Source organism: Carcharhinus amblyrhynchos, unplaced genomic scaffold, assembly GCF_965287045.1.
Source record: "Carcharhinus amblyrhynchos unplaced genomic scaffold, sCarAmb.v2.hapA chromosome_202, whole genome shotgun sequence".
Lineage (NCBI taxonomy): Eukaryota > Metazoa > Chordata > Chondrichthyes > Carcharhiniformes > Carcharhinidae > Carcharhinus > Carcharhinus amblyrhynchos.
The window spans coordinates 54,166-72,516 of NW_027649942.1; the positions used below are offsets into that span (position 1 = coordinate 54,166).

Genomic DNA, 18,351 nt, shown 5'->3' on the forward strand with positions numbered 1-18,351 from the left:
ACTGTTAAAGGTCTAGATGGGTTAGAGTTTGTAAAATGTGTTCAGGAAAATTTTCTTAATGTGTATATATAGAGATACCAACTAGAGATGATGCAATATTAGATCTCCTATTAGGAAATGAGTTAGGACAAGTAACGGAAGTGTGTAAAGGGGAACACTTTGGTTCCAGTGATCATAATGCCATTAGTTTCAACTTGATCATGGATAAAGATAGATCTGGTCCTCAGGTTGAGGTTCTAAACTGGAAAAGGCCAAATTTGAAGAAATGAGAAAGGATCGAAAAAGCATGGATTGGGACAGGCTGTTTTCTGGCAAGGATGTGATTGGTAAGTGGGGAGGCCTTCAAGGGAGAAATTTTGAGAGTGCAGTGTTTGTATGTTCCTGTCAGGATTAAAGGCAAAGTGAATAAGAATGAGGAACCTTGGTTCTTGAGGGATATTGGAACTCTGATAAAGAAGGACAGAGATGTATGACATGTATAGGCAACAGGGAGCAAATAAGATGCTTGAGGAGTATAAAAAGTGCAAGAAACTACTTAAAGAAATCAGGAGGGCTAAAAGAAGACATGAGGTTGCTTTGGCAGTCAAGTTGAAGCATAATCCTCAGAGCTTCTACAAGTATACTAAGACCAAAGGGATAGTAAGGGGTAAAATTGGTCCTCTTGAAGATCAGAGTGGTTGGCTATGTATGGAACCAAAAGAAATGGGGGAGATATTAAATGGGTTTTTTGTATCCATATTTACTAAGGAAACTGGCATGGAGTCTATGGAAATAAGGCAAACAAGTAGGGAGGTCATGGAACCTTTACAGATTAAAGGGGAGGAGGTGCTTGTTGTCTTGAGGCAAATCAGAGTAGGTCCCCAGGACCGGACAGGGTATTCCCTCGGACCTTGAAGGAGACTAGTGTTGAAATTGCGGGGACCCTGGCAGATGTATTTAAAATGTAGATATCCACGGGTGAGGTGCCAGATGATTGGAGGATAGCTAATGTTCCGTTGTTTAAAAAGGGCTCAAAAAGTAATCAGGGAAATTAAGGTGGTAAGTTTGATGTCAGTAGTAAATTGTTGGAGGGAATACTAAGAGATAGGATCTACAAATATTTGGATAGACGGACTGATTTGGGGAGAGTCAACGTGGCTTTGTGTGTGGAAGGTCATGTTTAACCAATCAGAATTTTTCGAGGAGGTTACCAGGAAGGTGGATGAAGGGAAGGCAGTGGATGTTGTCTACATGGATTCAGTAAGGCCTTTGACAAGGTCCTGCATGGGAGGTTGGTTAGGAAGGTTCAGTCACTAGGTATATATGGAGAGGTGAATTGGATTAGACATTGGCTCAATGGAAGAAGCCAGAGAGTGATAGTGGAGGATTGCTTCTGAGTGGAAGCCTGTGACTAGTGGTGTGCCACAGGGATCAGTGCTGGGTCCATTGTTGTTTGCTTGCTTGGTTCAAAGCTTAGACCAGCTAGAAAAATGGGCTGAAAAATGGCAGATGGAGTTTGGTGTGGATGGGTGTGAGGTACTGCACTTTGGAAGGACAAACCAAGATAGAGCATGCAAGGTAAGTGGTAGGACTCTGAAGAGTGCAGCAGAACAGAGGGGTCTGGGAATACAGATACATAATTCCCTAAAAGTGGCGTCACGGGTGGATAGGGTCGTAAAGAGTGCTTTTGGTACATTGGCCTTTATAAATCAAATTACTGAGTATAAGAGTTGGAATGTTATGGTGAGATTGTATAGGACATTGGTGAGGCCGAATTTAGAGTATTGTGTGCAGTTTTCGTCACCTAGTTACAGGAAGGATATTAATAAGGTTGGAAGAGTGCAGAGAAGGTTCACAAGGATGTTGCTGGGACTTGAGAAACCGAGTTACAGAAAAAGGTTGAATAGGTTAGGACTTTATTCCCTGGAGCGTAGAAGAATGAGGGGAGATTTGATAGGGGTGTATAAAATTATGACGGGTATAGATAGGGTGAATGCAAGCAGGCTTTTCCCACTGAGGCTAGGGGAGAAAAAAAAACTAGAGGACATGGGTTAAGGATGAAGGGGGAAAAGTTTAAAGGGAATATTAGGTGGGAGTGTGGAATGAGCTGCCAGATGAAATGGTGAATGCAGGCTCATTTTTAACATTTAAGAAAAACTTGGACAGGTACATGGATGAGAGGGGGGTGTGGAGGGATATGGTCCAGGTGCAGGTCAGTGGGACTAGGCAAAAAAATGGTTCAGCACAGCCAAGAAAGGCCAAAATGCCTGTTTCTATGCTGTAATGTTCTATGGTTCTATGATTCTATTAATGAGTATTAGTCATCTGCTGCAGTGATCTACAGGAATTATTCAGCCTGCTAAAATCATTATGTTGTTTATGTGGCATCCAGTTCAACACTAGTCTTTTGCCTCCAAACGAAGAGCAAACAGATCTATTTAAAGGTACTCCGATCATAACTTGAAAAAATACATCTTTGCATTTTTTAAAAACAGATTAATCTATAGCAGAGGTTTAGAAGAATGAGGGGAGATCTCATTGAGACATATAAGATGATGAATGGGATGGATAGGATAGAGGTGGAGAGACTCTTCCCGCTCAGAAAGGACAGTAGGACTAGGGGGCACAGCCTCAAGATAAAGGGGGGGCAGTTTAGAACGGAGTTGAGGAGGAACTTCTTCACTCAAAGGGTGGTGAATCTCTGGAATTCTCTGCCCGTTGAAGTGGTGGAGGCTGCCTCGCTAAATATTTTTAAGACACGGGTTGATGGGTTTTTGATAAGCGAGGGGATTAAGGGTTATGGGGAGAGGGCGAGAATGTGGAACTGAGCCACGACAGATCAGCCATGATCTTATTGAATGGCGGGGCAGGCTCGAAGGGCTCGATGGCCTACTCCTCCTATTTCTTATGTTCTTATCTTCCAACTTTCCACAACATTTGTCCAGTAATTAACATTTATGATCTTACAAAGGTGAAGCTAATAATAAACTGCTGACACATCATAGGATCCATGATGAAGGAACCCCTTTGGCCCATTGGGTCTGTACTGCCTCTCCGAAAGAGCATCTTTTCCATGCTCACTGTAGGAGCATAATGGGAGGAAATCAAAAATTACTTAAGTGAAACAATAGTAATGTGTAGTTTGTCTTTATGACACTTCCAATCACTTTATATTTGCAGTTCATTCCAATGCCGGTGCTTTACGGAGTCTTTCTTTACATGGGGGTCTCATCACTGAAAGGAATTCAGGTAAGCAGTACATTCATAAAACAGATTTACCACTATAACATGTAGGAATTGTATTTCCCATTTCAAATTTCACAAGTGGTATTTAATAATATGAAGAAAATGTGATATGGATTAGTTATTTAATCTGGATCCCAAACGCTTTCACTGCTTTATTGTACAAGTAACTAACTTTGGATATATTTTTCTGTATGTAGTTAATGCTGAGTTGCACAATTGTAGATTTTCAATTTTCATGTGCTTTACATTATTTAACAAGTTTGCAGACATTAATTCAAAGGGAAAATGAAACAGAATCTCACTTTGTTCGTAAGCTAAATTCAGCATTTTAGACGGGTCATAGTGAATTATCTTCTGCGTTATGAAAGAATAATTCCCAGTTGGCTTGACATAGAAGAAAATAATAAACATGCAATCTGGAAATGTTTTGTCAATATGTCTAAATATTCTGCAACTTGAGCAGCAAATATTAGTTATCCATCTGAATTAACTCTTTCTCTCCCCCTTGCACAGGAATTTAGGAAAAATGAAACATTCTATTATACCTGAAGACTTACTATAGTTTATTTTACTTGCCTGTATGTTAGTCATTTTAAAATCCTATCTCGAGCTGATATTTAAGGTTGTTAGTAAATAGTTAAGAAATTTTTAATGTGTAATATATATATATTTTTATGAATGCTGTAGATAAAGCAGATCTTTTGAAAATGACCGAACTTTTAAAAATTGTATTCAATCTTGTTTTTTCCAGTTCTTTGATCGTCTGCAACTATTTGCGATGCCAGCCAAGCACCAACCAGATTTCATCTACCTGCGCCATGTGCCTCTGCGCAAAGTTCACCTTTTCACACTCATACAGCTCACCTGCCTGGTCCTGCTATGGGTCATCAAAGCCTCACCTGCGGCTATTGTCTTTCCTATGATGGTAAAATTTATGGGGTTTTTTTTTCCAAGTGTATTTACCTGATTTTAAAGTGACTTTCCTCTTCCCACCTTTCTTTAGGTGTCTTTGGGATTTAATCGTCCTCTGCCCAAGTGTGGGCAGCTAACCTGATCTAAGGCCCTTGCCAAAGTTGCCCAGTGATTCTCCCTTTCCTCACTGTGACTCAATGTGTCTTTACCTTGATATTTTCTGTTTGTATTCAAATAAAACAAGCATAAATCCAGAGTAATTTAGGTTTCTTTTTAATGAATTTTCAGAAATTTCTTCCTCATGAAAGCCTTTCCTGGAAATTGTTATGCATGTTGCCAAATTAACATCTTTAGCTTTCCTCGAGGTGACTTGCACTCAAGTTTAAACCCCTCACTTTTGACTTCCCATGCATCTCATACGATGTAAAACTCGTGCACAAAAATCTAGGCTGTGCTCCAGTGCAGTACTGAAGGTGTGCTACACTGTCAGGTGTCATCTTTCAGATGAGGCATTAAATGGAGGCCTTGTCTGCTCCCGCATGATAGTATAAAATCCTGTGGCACTATTTTGAAGATTAGGGAATTTAACCCTGGTGTCCTAGCCAATATTAATTCTTTAATCACCATCACTTTTGTTAAAAAAAGAATGATAGTTATTGTCACATTGATGTTTGTGGGGTCTTGCTGTGTGCTAATTTGCCACTATATTTTCTACATTATAACTGTGACTATGTTTTAAAGAAATGTATTCATTGTAAAAGGCTTTGGGAAATCCTGTGTTCATGAAAGGTGCAATATAAATACAAATTCTTCCCTTCCTTGGAGCTACAGAAGGACGAGTCAGTATGTAAAGGGAGACAGAAGTTACAGTTGCGAAGGACGTCTTTCTTTGTGGTTTTTGAGCCTATGTCCTGAACGATGTTTAACCATGTGGCTGGAGAATACATTACCATATAGGTAAACAAATAGAGGCAGCAGGCGGCACAGGATGCTGTCAATATCTCAAATAATGGGTGGCGTTTTCCTGGATATCAGCAAAAGTGGGTGGGAAAGCAATGCGAAGGGCCTTTGGCAGCAACAGCAGGTTTCTCTGCCATATTGTTTGGGACTTGGACTCAAAAATCTCAAGAGGTGGGTCCCATGACATACACTGTCAAGAGCCTACCCTGCCAGCAACATAATTTCTCGAAGATTGGGGTGCAATTTTTAAAGGCCACCCCACATACAATAGTTAAGCAGGAAATCCTCCCCACCACACACACAACTGTGGTTGGGCATGACCCTCTCCCCTCTGACGCACTCATCTGAGCTTCTCGGAGTACTACTTGTCAGGTGCACACCTCGGAGACCAGTCGGGTTTCGCACCCATCTGCCTTTGTGAAGTGAATGGACTTCGGGGTAAAAGTTGCAAAATCAGAGTCTTTGTTGGTACAGTTTCACCATGGCTTCTGTGGTATGATTCTTCTGAGACACAGTAACATCACTTCAGAGACAGAAGAAAGGCATCATCTGTGTTGGCAATGCTTGGAAAATCCAAGGACATGGATTGATAAGAACCTTTCCTATTGTCTTCACTGTTTTTTGTTACTAATATGTAAAATCTTTCTTAATAAATTCATGAGCACTAATAATTTGTACTTCATCATGAGCACTTCGCCATCATGCAAATAGCTGAATACTTCGATAATGAGAAGCAACAAGCAAATGCATTTTGACTTTGCTAGAATCCATGGGTGGGATTTTCCAGCCTTTCTCACTGGTGAGATCTTCTGGTCCTGTCGATGGCAACCTGTCCCAGTGGGTTCCCCAACAGCTTGGCTGGCGAGCAACGCAAATTGCCATTGACTTCAGCAGGACTGGAACATCCCATCAGCGACAAATGGCAAGCTGTCTCTGCTGTGGGAAACCCACTGCTTTGTCGGGGGGAGGGGCATGGAAAATCCCAGCCGTTGTATTGGAAACTGTATATGTGGACGTTTGTGCACTTGTATAAAATGTTGCTGTTTAATTTGAAAGGAAGTGCCATTACTCCATGAAAGTGAAATCACTGGCTGAAAATCATTCAGGTAATCTTTTCCAGAGAGCACTCGTGACTTGTACATCTACCACTCTTGCTGCAACTATAGCTTATTCACACCTAATCTCCTCCCTCAGCAAAGCAGGATAGAAATGAGGTACAATTCAAGGGAGGAAACTCTCATATCAGTCATTGGACCATTTTGTGAGGGCTTTTACAACATGCATCAGAGAAGCTTTCCAGATATTATCGTTGTGTCTGACATCACTCAGGACAAAAGCTTCATAGAGTATCAAAAGTAGGAGTGGGGGTAGGCATTGCCTGAGCTACAGCAATGCTATAGGATTCAAAATGCAGGAATCATGATTGCAAAAGCAGTCCATGCAGGCAAAGAGACTGCTTTGTTGTAAACTATAATGATTTATTCTGAGAATGAAGCTGCAGTTGACATCACAGAACAGATTTGTCAACGCGCGTCTCCTGCTTTTTGTGCCTTTCCTCTTTTTAGTCCTGTCATCCTTGTATTGGCTTGGTATTCCTCATGTTATTTGGATTTCTACTGTACATATTAAAAATCTGATTTCAAGGTTTGTGAGTTTTTTTTTAGTTTGCCTAATAGTACTTCCAGTAAATCTGATCTAAGTGCTCTGCTTTCCCTGTGAACTATGGAATTTGAAGTAGCTCACATACTGTCCCTAAACAAATCTCTAATTTAAGGATTAGCCAGTAATTGTCAGCATTTGCAAGCTTTTTATGATTTCAATGGCCTCTAACACTATGCACTAATGATGCAGAGGGATCTGTATCTGTGCCAGGAATATCCTGTTCTATACTTATCGTTTGCATCAGTTTAAAGATATCATCTGTCACTGTAATGCATCAGTGAGATTGGCTGTGGTAGGCTTGCCAAGTTTGTTTTTGTGCAATTGCATGAATGTTTTGATCTCTCTCAAGCCACTGACCTGGTCAAGCATGGATCATTGGACTGCAATGAATTGTCTGGTCTTTCACTGAGACTTGTCTCAATTTGGTTTCCAAGTGCATTGTAGTGAACAACATGAGTGACTGCATTAAGGAAGTGCTGTGACTGATTTTTCTGCACCACTGAGGTCTCCTTTGCAGTTGCCAAGCAGTCACCGGTTGTGTATACTGTAAACAACTTCAGCCATAACATCCATAAGGATATCAGCAGAAATCTAATTAACATTTTTTTGACACCAGCAAAACCACAATCAGCATATGGTGCAAGGATTACAGTGATAAGTATACACATTCATGCTGACACACATCCTTAATTTGAAAGCTGGTGCCCTCAGTTTTGAATTGTGATCAAAACAGGTCAACATCCTGGCCTATCACCTTGCATCATGCTGCCTTTCTTTGGTCATCAACATTGCCCTTTGGTCACCTGTACTTTATGACCCACCTTATGCCATTCCTCAAAACCCTGATAACATTCTCTAGGTTTGTATCTTTGGATCACTATTCTAGGGATTCAATTTAAGCAGGGTGGACTGAAACCATTATGGTGAATATGTTGAGTTTAATCAGAGGATCAGCCTGGATACATAACACAAATTATACAGCAATAACATATGACCGTGATAAATACCAAGTATTGGACCTAATCAGGATAGCTGGAATATACAAATTAGTCTTTTTCTCTCTTGGTAACTTGCTTCTTCTCAAACTCTCCCTAAACTACCAAAGTGTTAGACTGAAGTGAGCATGGATCCATCTGTGGAAGTTCCTCTCCTCTGCTTTTGCAACGAGACCCCTTCTTGGATCTGGAGTTGATTATTGGCCTACAGCGGTTCCCCTTTAATACAAAGTGCCTATACAGTTACTACGTCAAGGTCGTCATTCAAACCACAGAGCTGCCCGTCCTTATTGTGTCGTTATGGCATGCAAAGGATTGGTTCCCCATGATCAATTTCACAGTTCCCTTTAAGGCATACCAACCATCAAACCTATTTGGTCAACATTCCCATTGTTCATTTCTGTTACCAGTCGTTTATGCTTAGCTGCTCATGTGCAAGTCATCTAGGCTGACTGTTCTACTCCCTTAACAAATTATTGTACCATAGAATGAGTCACTGTTTACAAAGGCAATTCTACTTTATTCCCAGATATTAGTTAACTTGTTTTATTTAACAAAATGTTAATCATAACACAATTTTGCAGTAGGGTTATTTATTCATGCAACCATTCAATAATGATCCTTCATCTGGGCTTCTTGCGCCTGGGCAACTGTCACATTAAAATGTTCATTCTAGTGAAATGGAATTTTAAGCTACTTCTAATAAAGCCAAACCTATAGCATCAATCTAATCCTGTACCTTATTTCAAGCTGATTATAGATGTACAGTTCTAACACTGAGTGACTTTCTGATCTGAATGTGGGGCTAGGCTGGATCATCTTTGGGTTGTTATACTGCTGTTGGTTGAGATATTGGAACATTGTCATGTAATTTGTTAATGTTGCTATAGTGCTATTTTGTCATGCTGTTCAATTATTACTTGTCACCACATGATTGCAGGAATTCTTGACAATGCAAACCTATGTAATTATGCTAGCACCCAGCCAGTATCTTGATCCTATCCACCAGCTTTGTTGCTTTCAATACTTTCTTTTTAGAGCATCACCAGTCCTTGTTGTGTTTCTCCTGTTGAATGCTTTTTTTCCGCAAGGATAATGGCTGTCGATATTAATAGAGTGCACCACACAGTACAACAACCATATTTGTCAACTATAGATCTGTGTTATTATACATTTTGCAATACTCTTTCATTATGATGTTTGAACTTAGAACTCTACCCTTGTTAGTCCTCTAAGTTAACTTACTCAAATATCCATTAATGTTAATGTTAGGTTTTGTGCCTACAACTATTCATTTGCAATTATGCACATAACTACTTTTCCTAATTTTTTTGTTAATATTTATTGCTTTCCTTTGCTTCCAAAGTTCACTAGTTCATTTACATTTTTAAGTATAAAGAAAAAGTGGAAAGCCAAAGAGATTTGGAGGTCTACTTACATAGATAATTAAAATGCAATGACAGGCATAGAAAATATAATAAGTCTTTAGAGGCAGAAGTCCCTTCACCAAAATCCCTTTATTTACAATTCCAACAGCAGTACACAGAGTGTGAGCAGTCAGCAATCTACCTTCGGGAGTGCCAGAGGAACTGACACTCCCAGTTAAATACAAGAAAAAGACTCCCTGATTGGCCTATCCATTGACTCCTTACTCAGGAAGTTCATATTCCAAGAGGCCAACCTCAATGGCCTGATTGAAGTCATTACAGAAATAAGAAGACTAAGGCCTTTTATGTCCAAAGGACTAGAATACACTAGAGATAGAAAATATGCTTAAAGCTATGCAAAGCACTGGTTAGACCACACCAGGAGTTACTGTGAGCAGTTCTAGCCACCACATCTTAGGAAGAACATATATTGGCCTTGGAGGGAGTACGGTGTAGATTTACCAGAATGCTACAGTGAAACCCCGATTTTACGCGCCCTGATTCAGCATGAATTCAGACAAAACACCATGAATCATTGGACCCTTTTTTACTCAAGAAAATCTACATCTTCTCCTTCCTCTTGCATTCTAATTGTATTGAAATTACAACTGTTGAAATTAAGAATAATCTCAATCGTTTTAACTCATTCTTTGCTGGGACCTCAAGCCTACGGCATTCCTTGTCTCGTTCAATTTTCCTTCCTCCTGCAAAACACCAAAAACTCTGTCATTGATACACAAATTTCTGATTTACCCAGTTAGTTTTCAACCTTGGCAGTGCCTGCCTATGAACTGTCGCTCTTTCATTTTATTTTCCTTGATCAAAAAATATGACAATATTGGTAGAAGACCCAGGCGATTTCCTGCTCACTACTTGTCAGGTTGTACACAATGGCTGAGGATGCAAAAGATGCAAATAAATTTTACAAAACATTTTCTCATCTTCCCCAAGAAATGGTTTCTGTAATTCAGTGGTACTTTAGTGGCTGAATATCCCATGCACTATTTCATCTACCAAAACCAGATCAACTGCAAAACTTACTAGGATGCTACTGACAAGCAGCATTTCAAAGATGGTGGGACCTAGATTAAACACCAAGGTGCTCAGCACAAAGCTGTTACCCCGATTTAGCACTACCCCGCTTATTTTGCAATAACGTTTTATTTTTTAAAGCGGCATCTCGGCCTTTTGGCTAAGATGCAAATGAGATCAAGCCTTGGAGGTGGAGCAACACCTACTCCAATCAGCTTGGATCATGTAGATCAAGCCCAAGACAGGAGGTGAGAGCCCTGTCTTGTCAGCTTGGATCAGGAATGTCCCAACTTATTGGGACTCTGGCTTTAATTTGACTTGATTGGATTGGAATAAAGTTTAAAAAAAATAACATTTTATGGACCTCAACCATTGCGTTATAACGGGGCCGCACTGTACCTGGACTCCAAGAGTTAAATTGAGAGATTACATAAACTTTGGTTGTATTTCTAGGAGTTTGGAAGATTGAATGATGATTTGATCAAAGTTTTCAAAATATTAAGGGAATAGATCTGGTAGATGGAGAAAAACTAGTTCTACTGGTTGGCCAGTCTGGGACTATGGGGCATAGTCTAAAAATTAGAGTCAGACTTTTCAGGAGTGAAATTAGGAAACACCTCAATAGGTCATAGGTCCCAGATCAGCCATAATCTCTTTGAAACAAGCTCAGAGCTAAATGACTTACTATGGTTCCTATGATTAGTGTTTTGTGAATGCTGCTTGTGTATAAAGCTCTTAACTTCAATTTTCTTTAGGATTTCATATTAATATTAATTGTTTACCTTTCACTTAAAGTTGTACAGCTTCTCAGTTCAATCCAAATATAGTGGGTGTACAAAGTTGCATTCATCTGTGATCTCCTTGCATTTGGTATACTACTTAGAACACTTTTTACTCTGAAAAGGCTAATTCGGCACTACTTCACACAGCATAAGAGCCAGACAGCAGGCATTTTATTCTTCCATCAAACATTCTGAACAAGTTTCATGCTCCACTTCCTGATTTATGAAAATACATTTTTCCCCCACATGTTAAGAGTCTCTTGCTCATTAATTTGTGCCTTCCTGGCTAAGGATTAGATTTATTGTGGTGAACAACAATATCCCATAAATAATTTCAGAATTGCAACTTCTATAGTTTATTTTTTATTCATTCAAGGGATGTGGATGTCACTGGCTAGTCTGGCATTTATTGCCCATCCATTATTGCCCTTGAAATAATGGTGATGAGTTGCGTTCTTGAACTGCTGAAGTCCCTGTGTGAGAGGTGTATACCCACAGTGCTGTTAGGAAGGGAATTCCAGGATCTTGACCCAGTGATAGTGAAGGAATAGCAATATATTTCCAAGTTAGGAAGGTGAGTGATTTGGAGGGGAACTTCCAGGTGGTGGCACTTCCTTGTATTGGCTGCCCTTGTCGTAGATTGTAGTGGTTGTGGGCTTGGAAAAATCTTTGAGGAGCCTTAATGAGTTCCTGCAGTGCGTTGATTCGATGGTACACACTGCTGCCACTGTGTGACAGTGGTGGAGGCAATGAATGGCACCCCTTGCACAAACAATCAAGAGGGTGCTTTGTCCTGGTTGGTGTCCAGCTTCTTAAATGTTGTTGGGAGCAAGACTCATCCAGGTAAGTGGAGAATATTCCATCAGACTCCTAAATAATGCCTTGTAGATTGTGGACAAGCTTTGGGGAGTCAGGAAGTGAGCTACTTGCTGCAGGATTCTAAGCTTCTAAATTGCTCTTGAAGCCACAGTATTTATACCAGTTAAGTTTCTGGTCAATGGTAACCCCAGGATGTTGATCATGGGGTATTCAGTGATGGGAAAGCCACTGAACATCAAGGGGCGATGGTTAGTTTTTCTCTTGTAGGAGATAGTCATTGCCTGGCACCTGTGTAGCGTGAATGTTGCTTGCCACTTGTCAGCCCAAGCTTTTTAAAATACAAAAGCTACAAATCAATTGAATTTTCTGCTCCCACCAGTGGTGAGAATGGTGCAGGGCAGGGGCAATAAATTTGACGTGATGGAAAAAGTCAGCAGGAAATTAGTTCAGAATTTTGTTCTCCTGACTTTGATGGTGGGTTAAAGGTAGGTTGAATTTTCTGCTGATCTATGTCAGGAACCATATTTGTACTCATTTGCATCTCATTAAAAGTCAAACTTGACAAAATTACATTCCTCCTGCAAATTATGTTCTCCGCCTGTGGAAAATTAGAATGATTTGTTTCTCAACTGTGTATAAATGACATGCATCTGGCTTCACTTCAACATCTTCCAGATCAGTAGATATTGTTTTTGACTATCTTTTAAGAGTGTTGCTCTGAGATTTTGGGTGCTTGCATAAGAAATTGTGCCAAGGCTGGCACAGGAGGTGGTACCAGTGGTTAGGGAGAATAGGGGTGGGGAGAATGGTAGAACACAGGAGGGAAGAGGAAAACAGAGGCAAGACTAGGGGTGTGTGATGGATCACAGGACAGCAGGGAGTCCTGGAAAGTTAGAGTATATGCGGCATTGAGAAGGGGATGGGCCAGATCAACAAAGGGCATGAGACATGAACATTAAAGGGGTCAAGAGGAGGCCCCGAATATCAACATGGATAATTGTTCGAGGGTAACGAGAAGGCTGGATACTGATAAGACGAAGGTGTTGAGGATAGCAACTGGTCTCCCAGATGAAAATTAACAGCATCATTTTTGAGCGCACGTTACAATGACGTAGTTTGAAAATCGAGTTAGAAAAAAACTGATCGGGAGGGGGATCTCGGGATGTGGGAAGAATCCAGCACAGTAAATCTTGACTGATTGAAGGGGCATCCTAACTGTCTTGGTGAAACCATGGAGCGCATGCTGGGTGATCACTTTGCTGAGTGCCTTCAGTCTACATGCAGTCAGGACCCTGACTTTGTAGTAGCTTGCCATTTTAACACATGATCCTGCTCCGATGCCCACATGTCTGTCCTTGTCTTGCTGCAATGTTCCAATGAAGCTCAACGCAAACTGGAGGAACAGCATCTCGTCTTCCAGCTAGGCACTTAACAGCCTTCCGGTCTCAACGTCGAATTCAACAACTTCAGATGATTAGTTCTACCCCACTTCAACCACTTTGTTTTCATTCTATCTTTGTTTTAATTTCTCTGCCGTTTGGCCAATCACACTCTTCATTCTCTCTGTGCACAGCCATTAGCAGTCTTTTCCCCTGGTTTCTGTGGCTATGACTCATCTTTCATTCCCTCCCCCTGCAGTATAAATATTTCCCACTTTCTATGCCTTTTAGCTTTGACAAAGTGTCATCTGGACTTGAAACATCAGTTCTTTTCTCCCTTTACAGATGTTGCCAGACCTGCTGAGATTTTCCAGTGTTTTCTCTTTTGCCACAGCTGAGTGCTGGACTTCAGGGTCTAATGCACAATGAATGAACTTGGCTCCTTTATTAATAGTGCACATTGAGGTAAGAATTAATTAAGTTTATGTGCTTATGTTCCTGGTTGGCATCTGATCCTTATAGAGCCATGTCAGAATGGATGCAGGCTCCAAGAATCAATGGCTACGTCCGCTGCGCAAAGGCAACATTGGCCCTACAAGTCTCCATATTTCCCATGCATTGGCCATGGCATTCAGGGCACCGTGCTTGCAGTGAGGATGCAAGTGCAGGAATTGGCTATCCGTAGTTAACCAACCAAAACAAGGCTGACCGTGGCTCCTAAAACTTGGGTCTTTTGATTCTCACGGAGACCCTCATTTGAATGTGCATTCACACCGGAGGAGAAAAATCAGCCAGCTTTCGTCCTCCAGAATGATATTATCCTGCAAGGGATCACCTTGGTATGTGATGTGCAAACTGAGGGAAAGTCAAGGGCTGGAGGATGTCATTGTCTTATACACGGAGGAAGATAGATCAATAAGAATGAACATTGCTTAATCATAACTGTTCACAGAAACAAAGAGGAGTGGAGAATGATGGCATTGATTTGAATGAGGAAAAGAAAAACCCATCACCAATTGGCACAGCTCAAGGAAAACCATCACCCTAAGGAACAAGAGCCAGCAGTGTGCCAGGTAGACTTAGATGCTGATTAGGAGAGGTCAAATGCACGAAGCTAGCTCCACAGAAGATGCAACTCATACATGGAGATGGATGGAAGATAGTGCTGCAGATGCCTTTGTTTGTCTAATATTTGCCGATCATGCCACACTGATGGGGTTCACTATAATCTCAGCCTCCCAGCAAGTGCAAGGCACCAATCAATTGTACACATGTGGCCTTGAAAGCTCCCTGGCAGCAGTCTGAGGGATTCATTAACAGAAAAGGAGTTCACTCTCTAAATGTCCAGCTAATTTGTGATCACAGAAAGCAGATCCAGCATGTTTGTGCTCAGTACTCAGGGAGCTCACATCACTCATGCATTTTGAGTCACTCCCAGGTGCTAGAGATTTTTAAGGGACCTCAAAGGTTAGAGGATTGGCTCCTCAATGATAAGGGGCACCCTCTATAAAGACATGGTTAACATGGCTAATTACACCCATTTGTCATCCACAGAGTGCATCAGAGGAGAAATACAATGCTGCACTTGAGCCGCAAGGTGGGGCAAACTATTGGCCTCTTAAATATGCATTTCAGATATTTGGACCGATCGGGTGGGGCTCTCCAATACTCATCACAAGGGTGTCCCACATCAGAGCTATTTGCTGTACCTTGCATAACATAGCACTGGAAATGAAGGATGTGTTGTCACGGGGAGACATGGAGCAGTTATATACCTCCAGATAGAGGATGTTGAAGGAGGTGAATTTGAAGAGCATGAGGGTACGGACAAGCCATGGGAGAATGCCATTACATGGGCACAACGCGGAAGAAATGTCTGTGACAATCTCGCAACTACATCAATCCCTAGAGTAAGTTGAAGAGAAGTTGTTACAAGTTCTCCATGTTTCTATGCAAATCATCAACATATGACAAAAGATCATCAATTTCACATTGATCATGGAGGAAATATAAATCTCCTTCAGTTCTAATGATGTCATCCTTGGAAGTGCAGTATCCTAGGACCACTTCGTCACTCTGAAATGGGATAAGCCCTTCACTACTGCAATCCTTAAGCAACTATGCGTAAGTGCAATTCTTTCAGCCAGGTCCTTGACCTGGATGGCCCTGACCTGTTAAGGGTCTCCTGTTTCAGGGCCAGGTGCACCCTTCTTGGCATGACCTGCAGGAGTTCATGTGGCCACAGGTAGATGGGATGTGGAGCGGCAGAAATCCTTTGAGTCCTGGGTATCTCCAGCCTTGGGGTGTCTGGCTGGTGCTCCTCCCTCACTTTGGGTGCCTGAGAGTCCCTCCCTGACTCATTGAGGAGAAGAGGACCTGGAGGGTTATTGAGGTACCCTTTTACCCCCTCTCACCCAGCCGCTGCTGGGACTCGCCCGTAGCCAGAGTAATTGGATGCAGATCCGACAGAAACTGTTGGACTTGAAACTGTCCAGTGCACTCACAGACCAAAGCCACAACATTAGACAGAGCGTGGAAGGACTCCACTAGCTGTCGTTCTAGTCTGATTATGACTTCTGACAACTCTGCATGATGTTCTCCTGCTCGTCTCTGCATCTCTAACATTTCTCTCAGGGCTGATTCCCTAGGCTCATCACTGGACTCCAGTCTCTGCAGGGGCCTGGTCTCCTTAGAATGTTAGATACCAGTTACTGCCTCTGCCTGCTGTGGACATGTGTCTGTGAGCTGATCAGCAGATAGTGATCGTGAGATTACTCAAACTAGGACTCACCGAGGTGCATGTTTCCGCTCTAGCGGAGGGTGCAGGTGAATGCAATTTTGGGTCTTAATCTGGTGGTTTCTCTGCATCCTTATCAGAGGTGTTCTGGGGCTGAGGCACTTGCTTGACCTTTTCCTCTGCCTTTCTTTGGTGCTGAAATAGAGAAAAGTGACAATCAGTGATTGCTTACACAGGTTCCTGCACTATAGGTCGCTTATAGCCATTGTCTGCATGTGACAGATGTTTACTGCGTGAAATCTCACAGGTTTGTTGGGAGAGGCAGATTTCGCTTTCCATGCGGGAATGATCTCTGTTCACCAGCAGCACTGCAACCTGCTCTTCATAAAACAAGAGCGCCCTCAGCTCTGAGGTCACCCCTCTGGCCTTGGCTCTCCCACTGATTATGGGACAGCTCGTCCTGCATAAAGACAGATGGTTTGACAGTCAGCACCGTGGATGAATGAGCAGTTCAGAAGCATTTATGCCTTTTATGTATGCTGAACCCTGCCGAGTAAGGGATTAAGATGCTATTTGTGCAGGATCATACATACATAAGATGGGGATATTAAGGTGGCTGTCAAACGTTCAATGCTGATGCCACATCTGGTAGTGTGCAACATCCCTGTAGACTCAAGCTTAGATTGTGTGATGCCCTTATGAGAGAGAGAGAGTTTGGAGTGCGTAAATGTTTCACTTAGCCTGGCAGAACAAATCAGCTCATTAATTTGCTTCCTGCACTGCAAGGCGGTTCTGCTTTGCTTGCCACAGGGGTGCTGACTTCCTCCCATACCAGCATGACCAGTTGAGTGGACCTCCAGCTCCTGTCCATTGCAAAGAGGACCTACCACCTTTCCTGGAGGAGAATTCCCAGGAAGGTCTTGTTGAAACATTGAGTAGAGAGATTTGTATGTTTGGTTGGTATTGTAATGTGTACCTTCAATACACACTGGGCCTGTAGTGAGTGAATGTGTGTGTGGGTGCCCTTCAAATATGGTGCCAGGAACTTCACAGTTTCAGTGGGGCAGACTAATCCCTGCCCAGCCCACCACAAGATTTGATAAGCTCCTCATTGAGGCATATTTAATGAGCTCAAAAGTGGAAAATCGGCTGTGAAATTCTGCTTCGCTACCCCGCAGGAATCATACAGACTTTCCCCGTACCACTGTACTTAGTCTTCAGAATGGAAAATTCTGCCAATGCGTTTTTAGTTCATAAAGAAGAATTTCTCAGCCCTATGTTTTTGGCTCACCTAACTTTTGATATTTCAAGTTATATGCATATGCCTAATATTGAAACATTCATATTAGTATTTACTTTGGTCTTCTGGTAACTGGAGTCTGTGCATATTAGAATACCTGATCTGGTTGAGCAGCAGATAATGTAACAAGGAGTATGATGCCTATATATGTGTATATATATAATTCTATATTTAACATTAAAGCAATAAAATGCATTCCCTTTGAAACAACTGGGGGAAATGACTACAGAAGTCTGTAATGTAAGGAGAACCTGTTGTAAATCAGGTTTTTTTTGTATGTTTTAGTATAGGTATCACATTTCATTGTTAACAATGAAATTGTGTATATTTCTTCAATATTTCTTAATCTGATCTCTGATGATATGTTGCAGGTGTTAGCTCTAGTTTTTGTTAGAAAATTGATGGACCTTTGCTTCCTGAAGCGTGAGCTAAGCTGGCTTGATGATCTAATGCCTGAAAGTAAGAAGAAAAAACTAGATGACGCCAAAAAAGTCAAAGAGGATGGGGTAAGATTTAATTCTCATAATAAGCTAACATACATGAAATGAATGTGGAGAACTGATGTGCAGATAAAGGGAAGGTTTTATTTGGCAAATGTTAGTCACTAGTTAAAGCTGAGACAAAGTTTGAGTAAGTTTTTCTTACAATGCGTTTTTCCTTTTTCCAGAAAATAATATGTATGCACTAGATATTTATTTTAATGTTTTAGTAAAAATTATTTACTAGAGATTTGCTTGGACCCATGTATCCATGTCAGCAAAAACAATTCTGGTACGTTTACCTCTACACATGGTGTAGATTACAAAAATTACAAAAAAGTACTATCCTGGACCATCTTTCCCTTTTACTTAGTTGGCTGTCGATATTTTATGAATGTATACAAGTTCTCTTTTTTGATAACATTTTAAACACTGTACAGTAGTTACCCCTTGCACATTCAGAAATTTGTGCCTATGCACAATTCTACGCACAATGCGGTAGACAGAGGGGAACCGGTGGATGTGGTGTTTCTCGATTTTTCAGAAGGCGTTTGATAAGATGCCGCACAAAAGGTTGCTTCAGAAGGTTAGGGGGCATGGAGTTGGGGGTAAGGTGTTAGCGTGGATAGAGGATTGGCTGTC

The 18,351-nt window shown here is 41.4% G+C and overlaps 1 protein-coding gene across 3 annotated transcripts in view; it reads left to right on the top strand.

The window, feature by feature from the left end:
• The window catches only part of LOC145338866 (electroneutral sodium bicarbonate exchanger 1-like), an 86,684-nt gene that overhangs the window by 46,876 nt on the left and 21,457 nt on the right, over positions 1–18,351 (top strand). For 2 of the 3 annotated variants that reach the window (XM_080183250.1, XM_080183251.1), the window contains exons 15-17: positions 3,160–3,228; positions 3,977–4,150; positions 17,602–17,736. In XM_080183250.1, coding sequence (XP_080039376.1) covers positions 3,160–3,228; positions 3,977–4,150; positions 17,602–17,736 — 378 coding nt within the window. The remainder of the gene's footprint in view (positions 1–3,159; positions 3,229–3,976; positions 4,151–17,601; positions 17,737–18,351) is intronic. The other variant, XM_080183252.1, reaches the window with a different exon arrangement.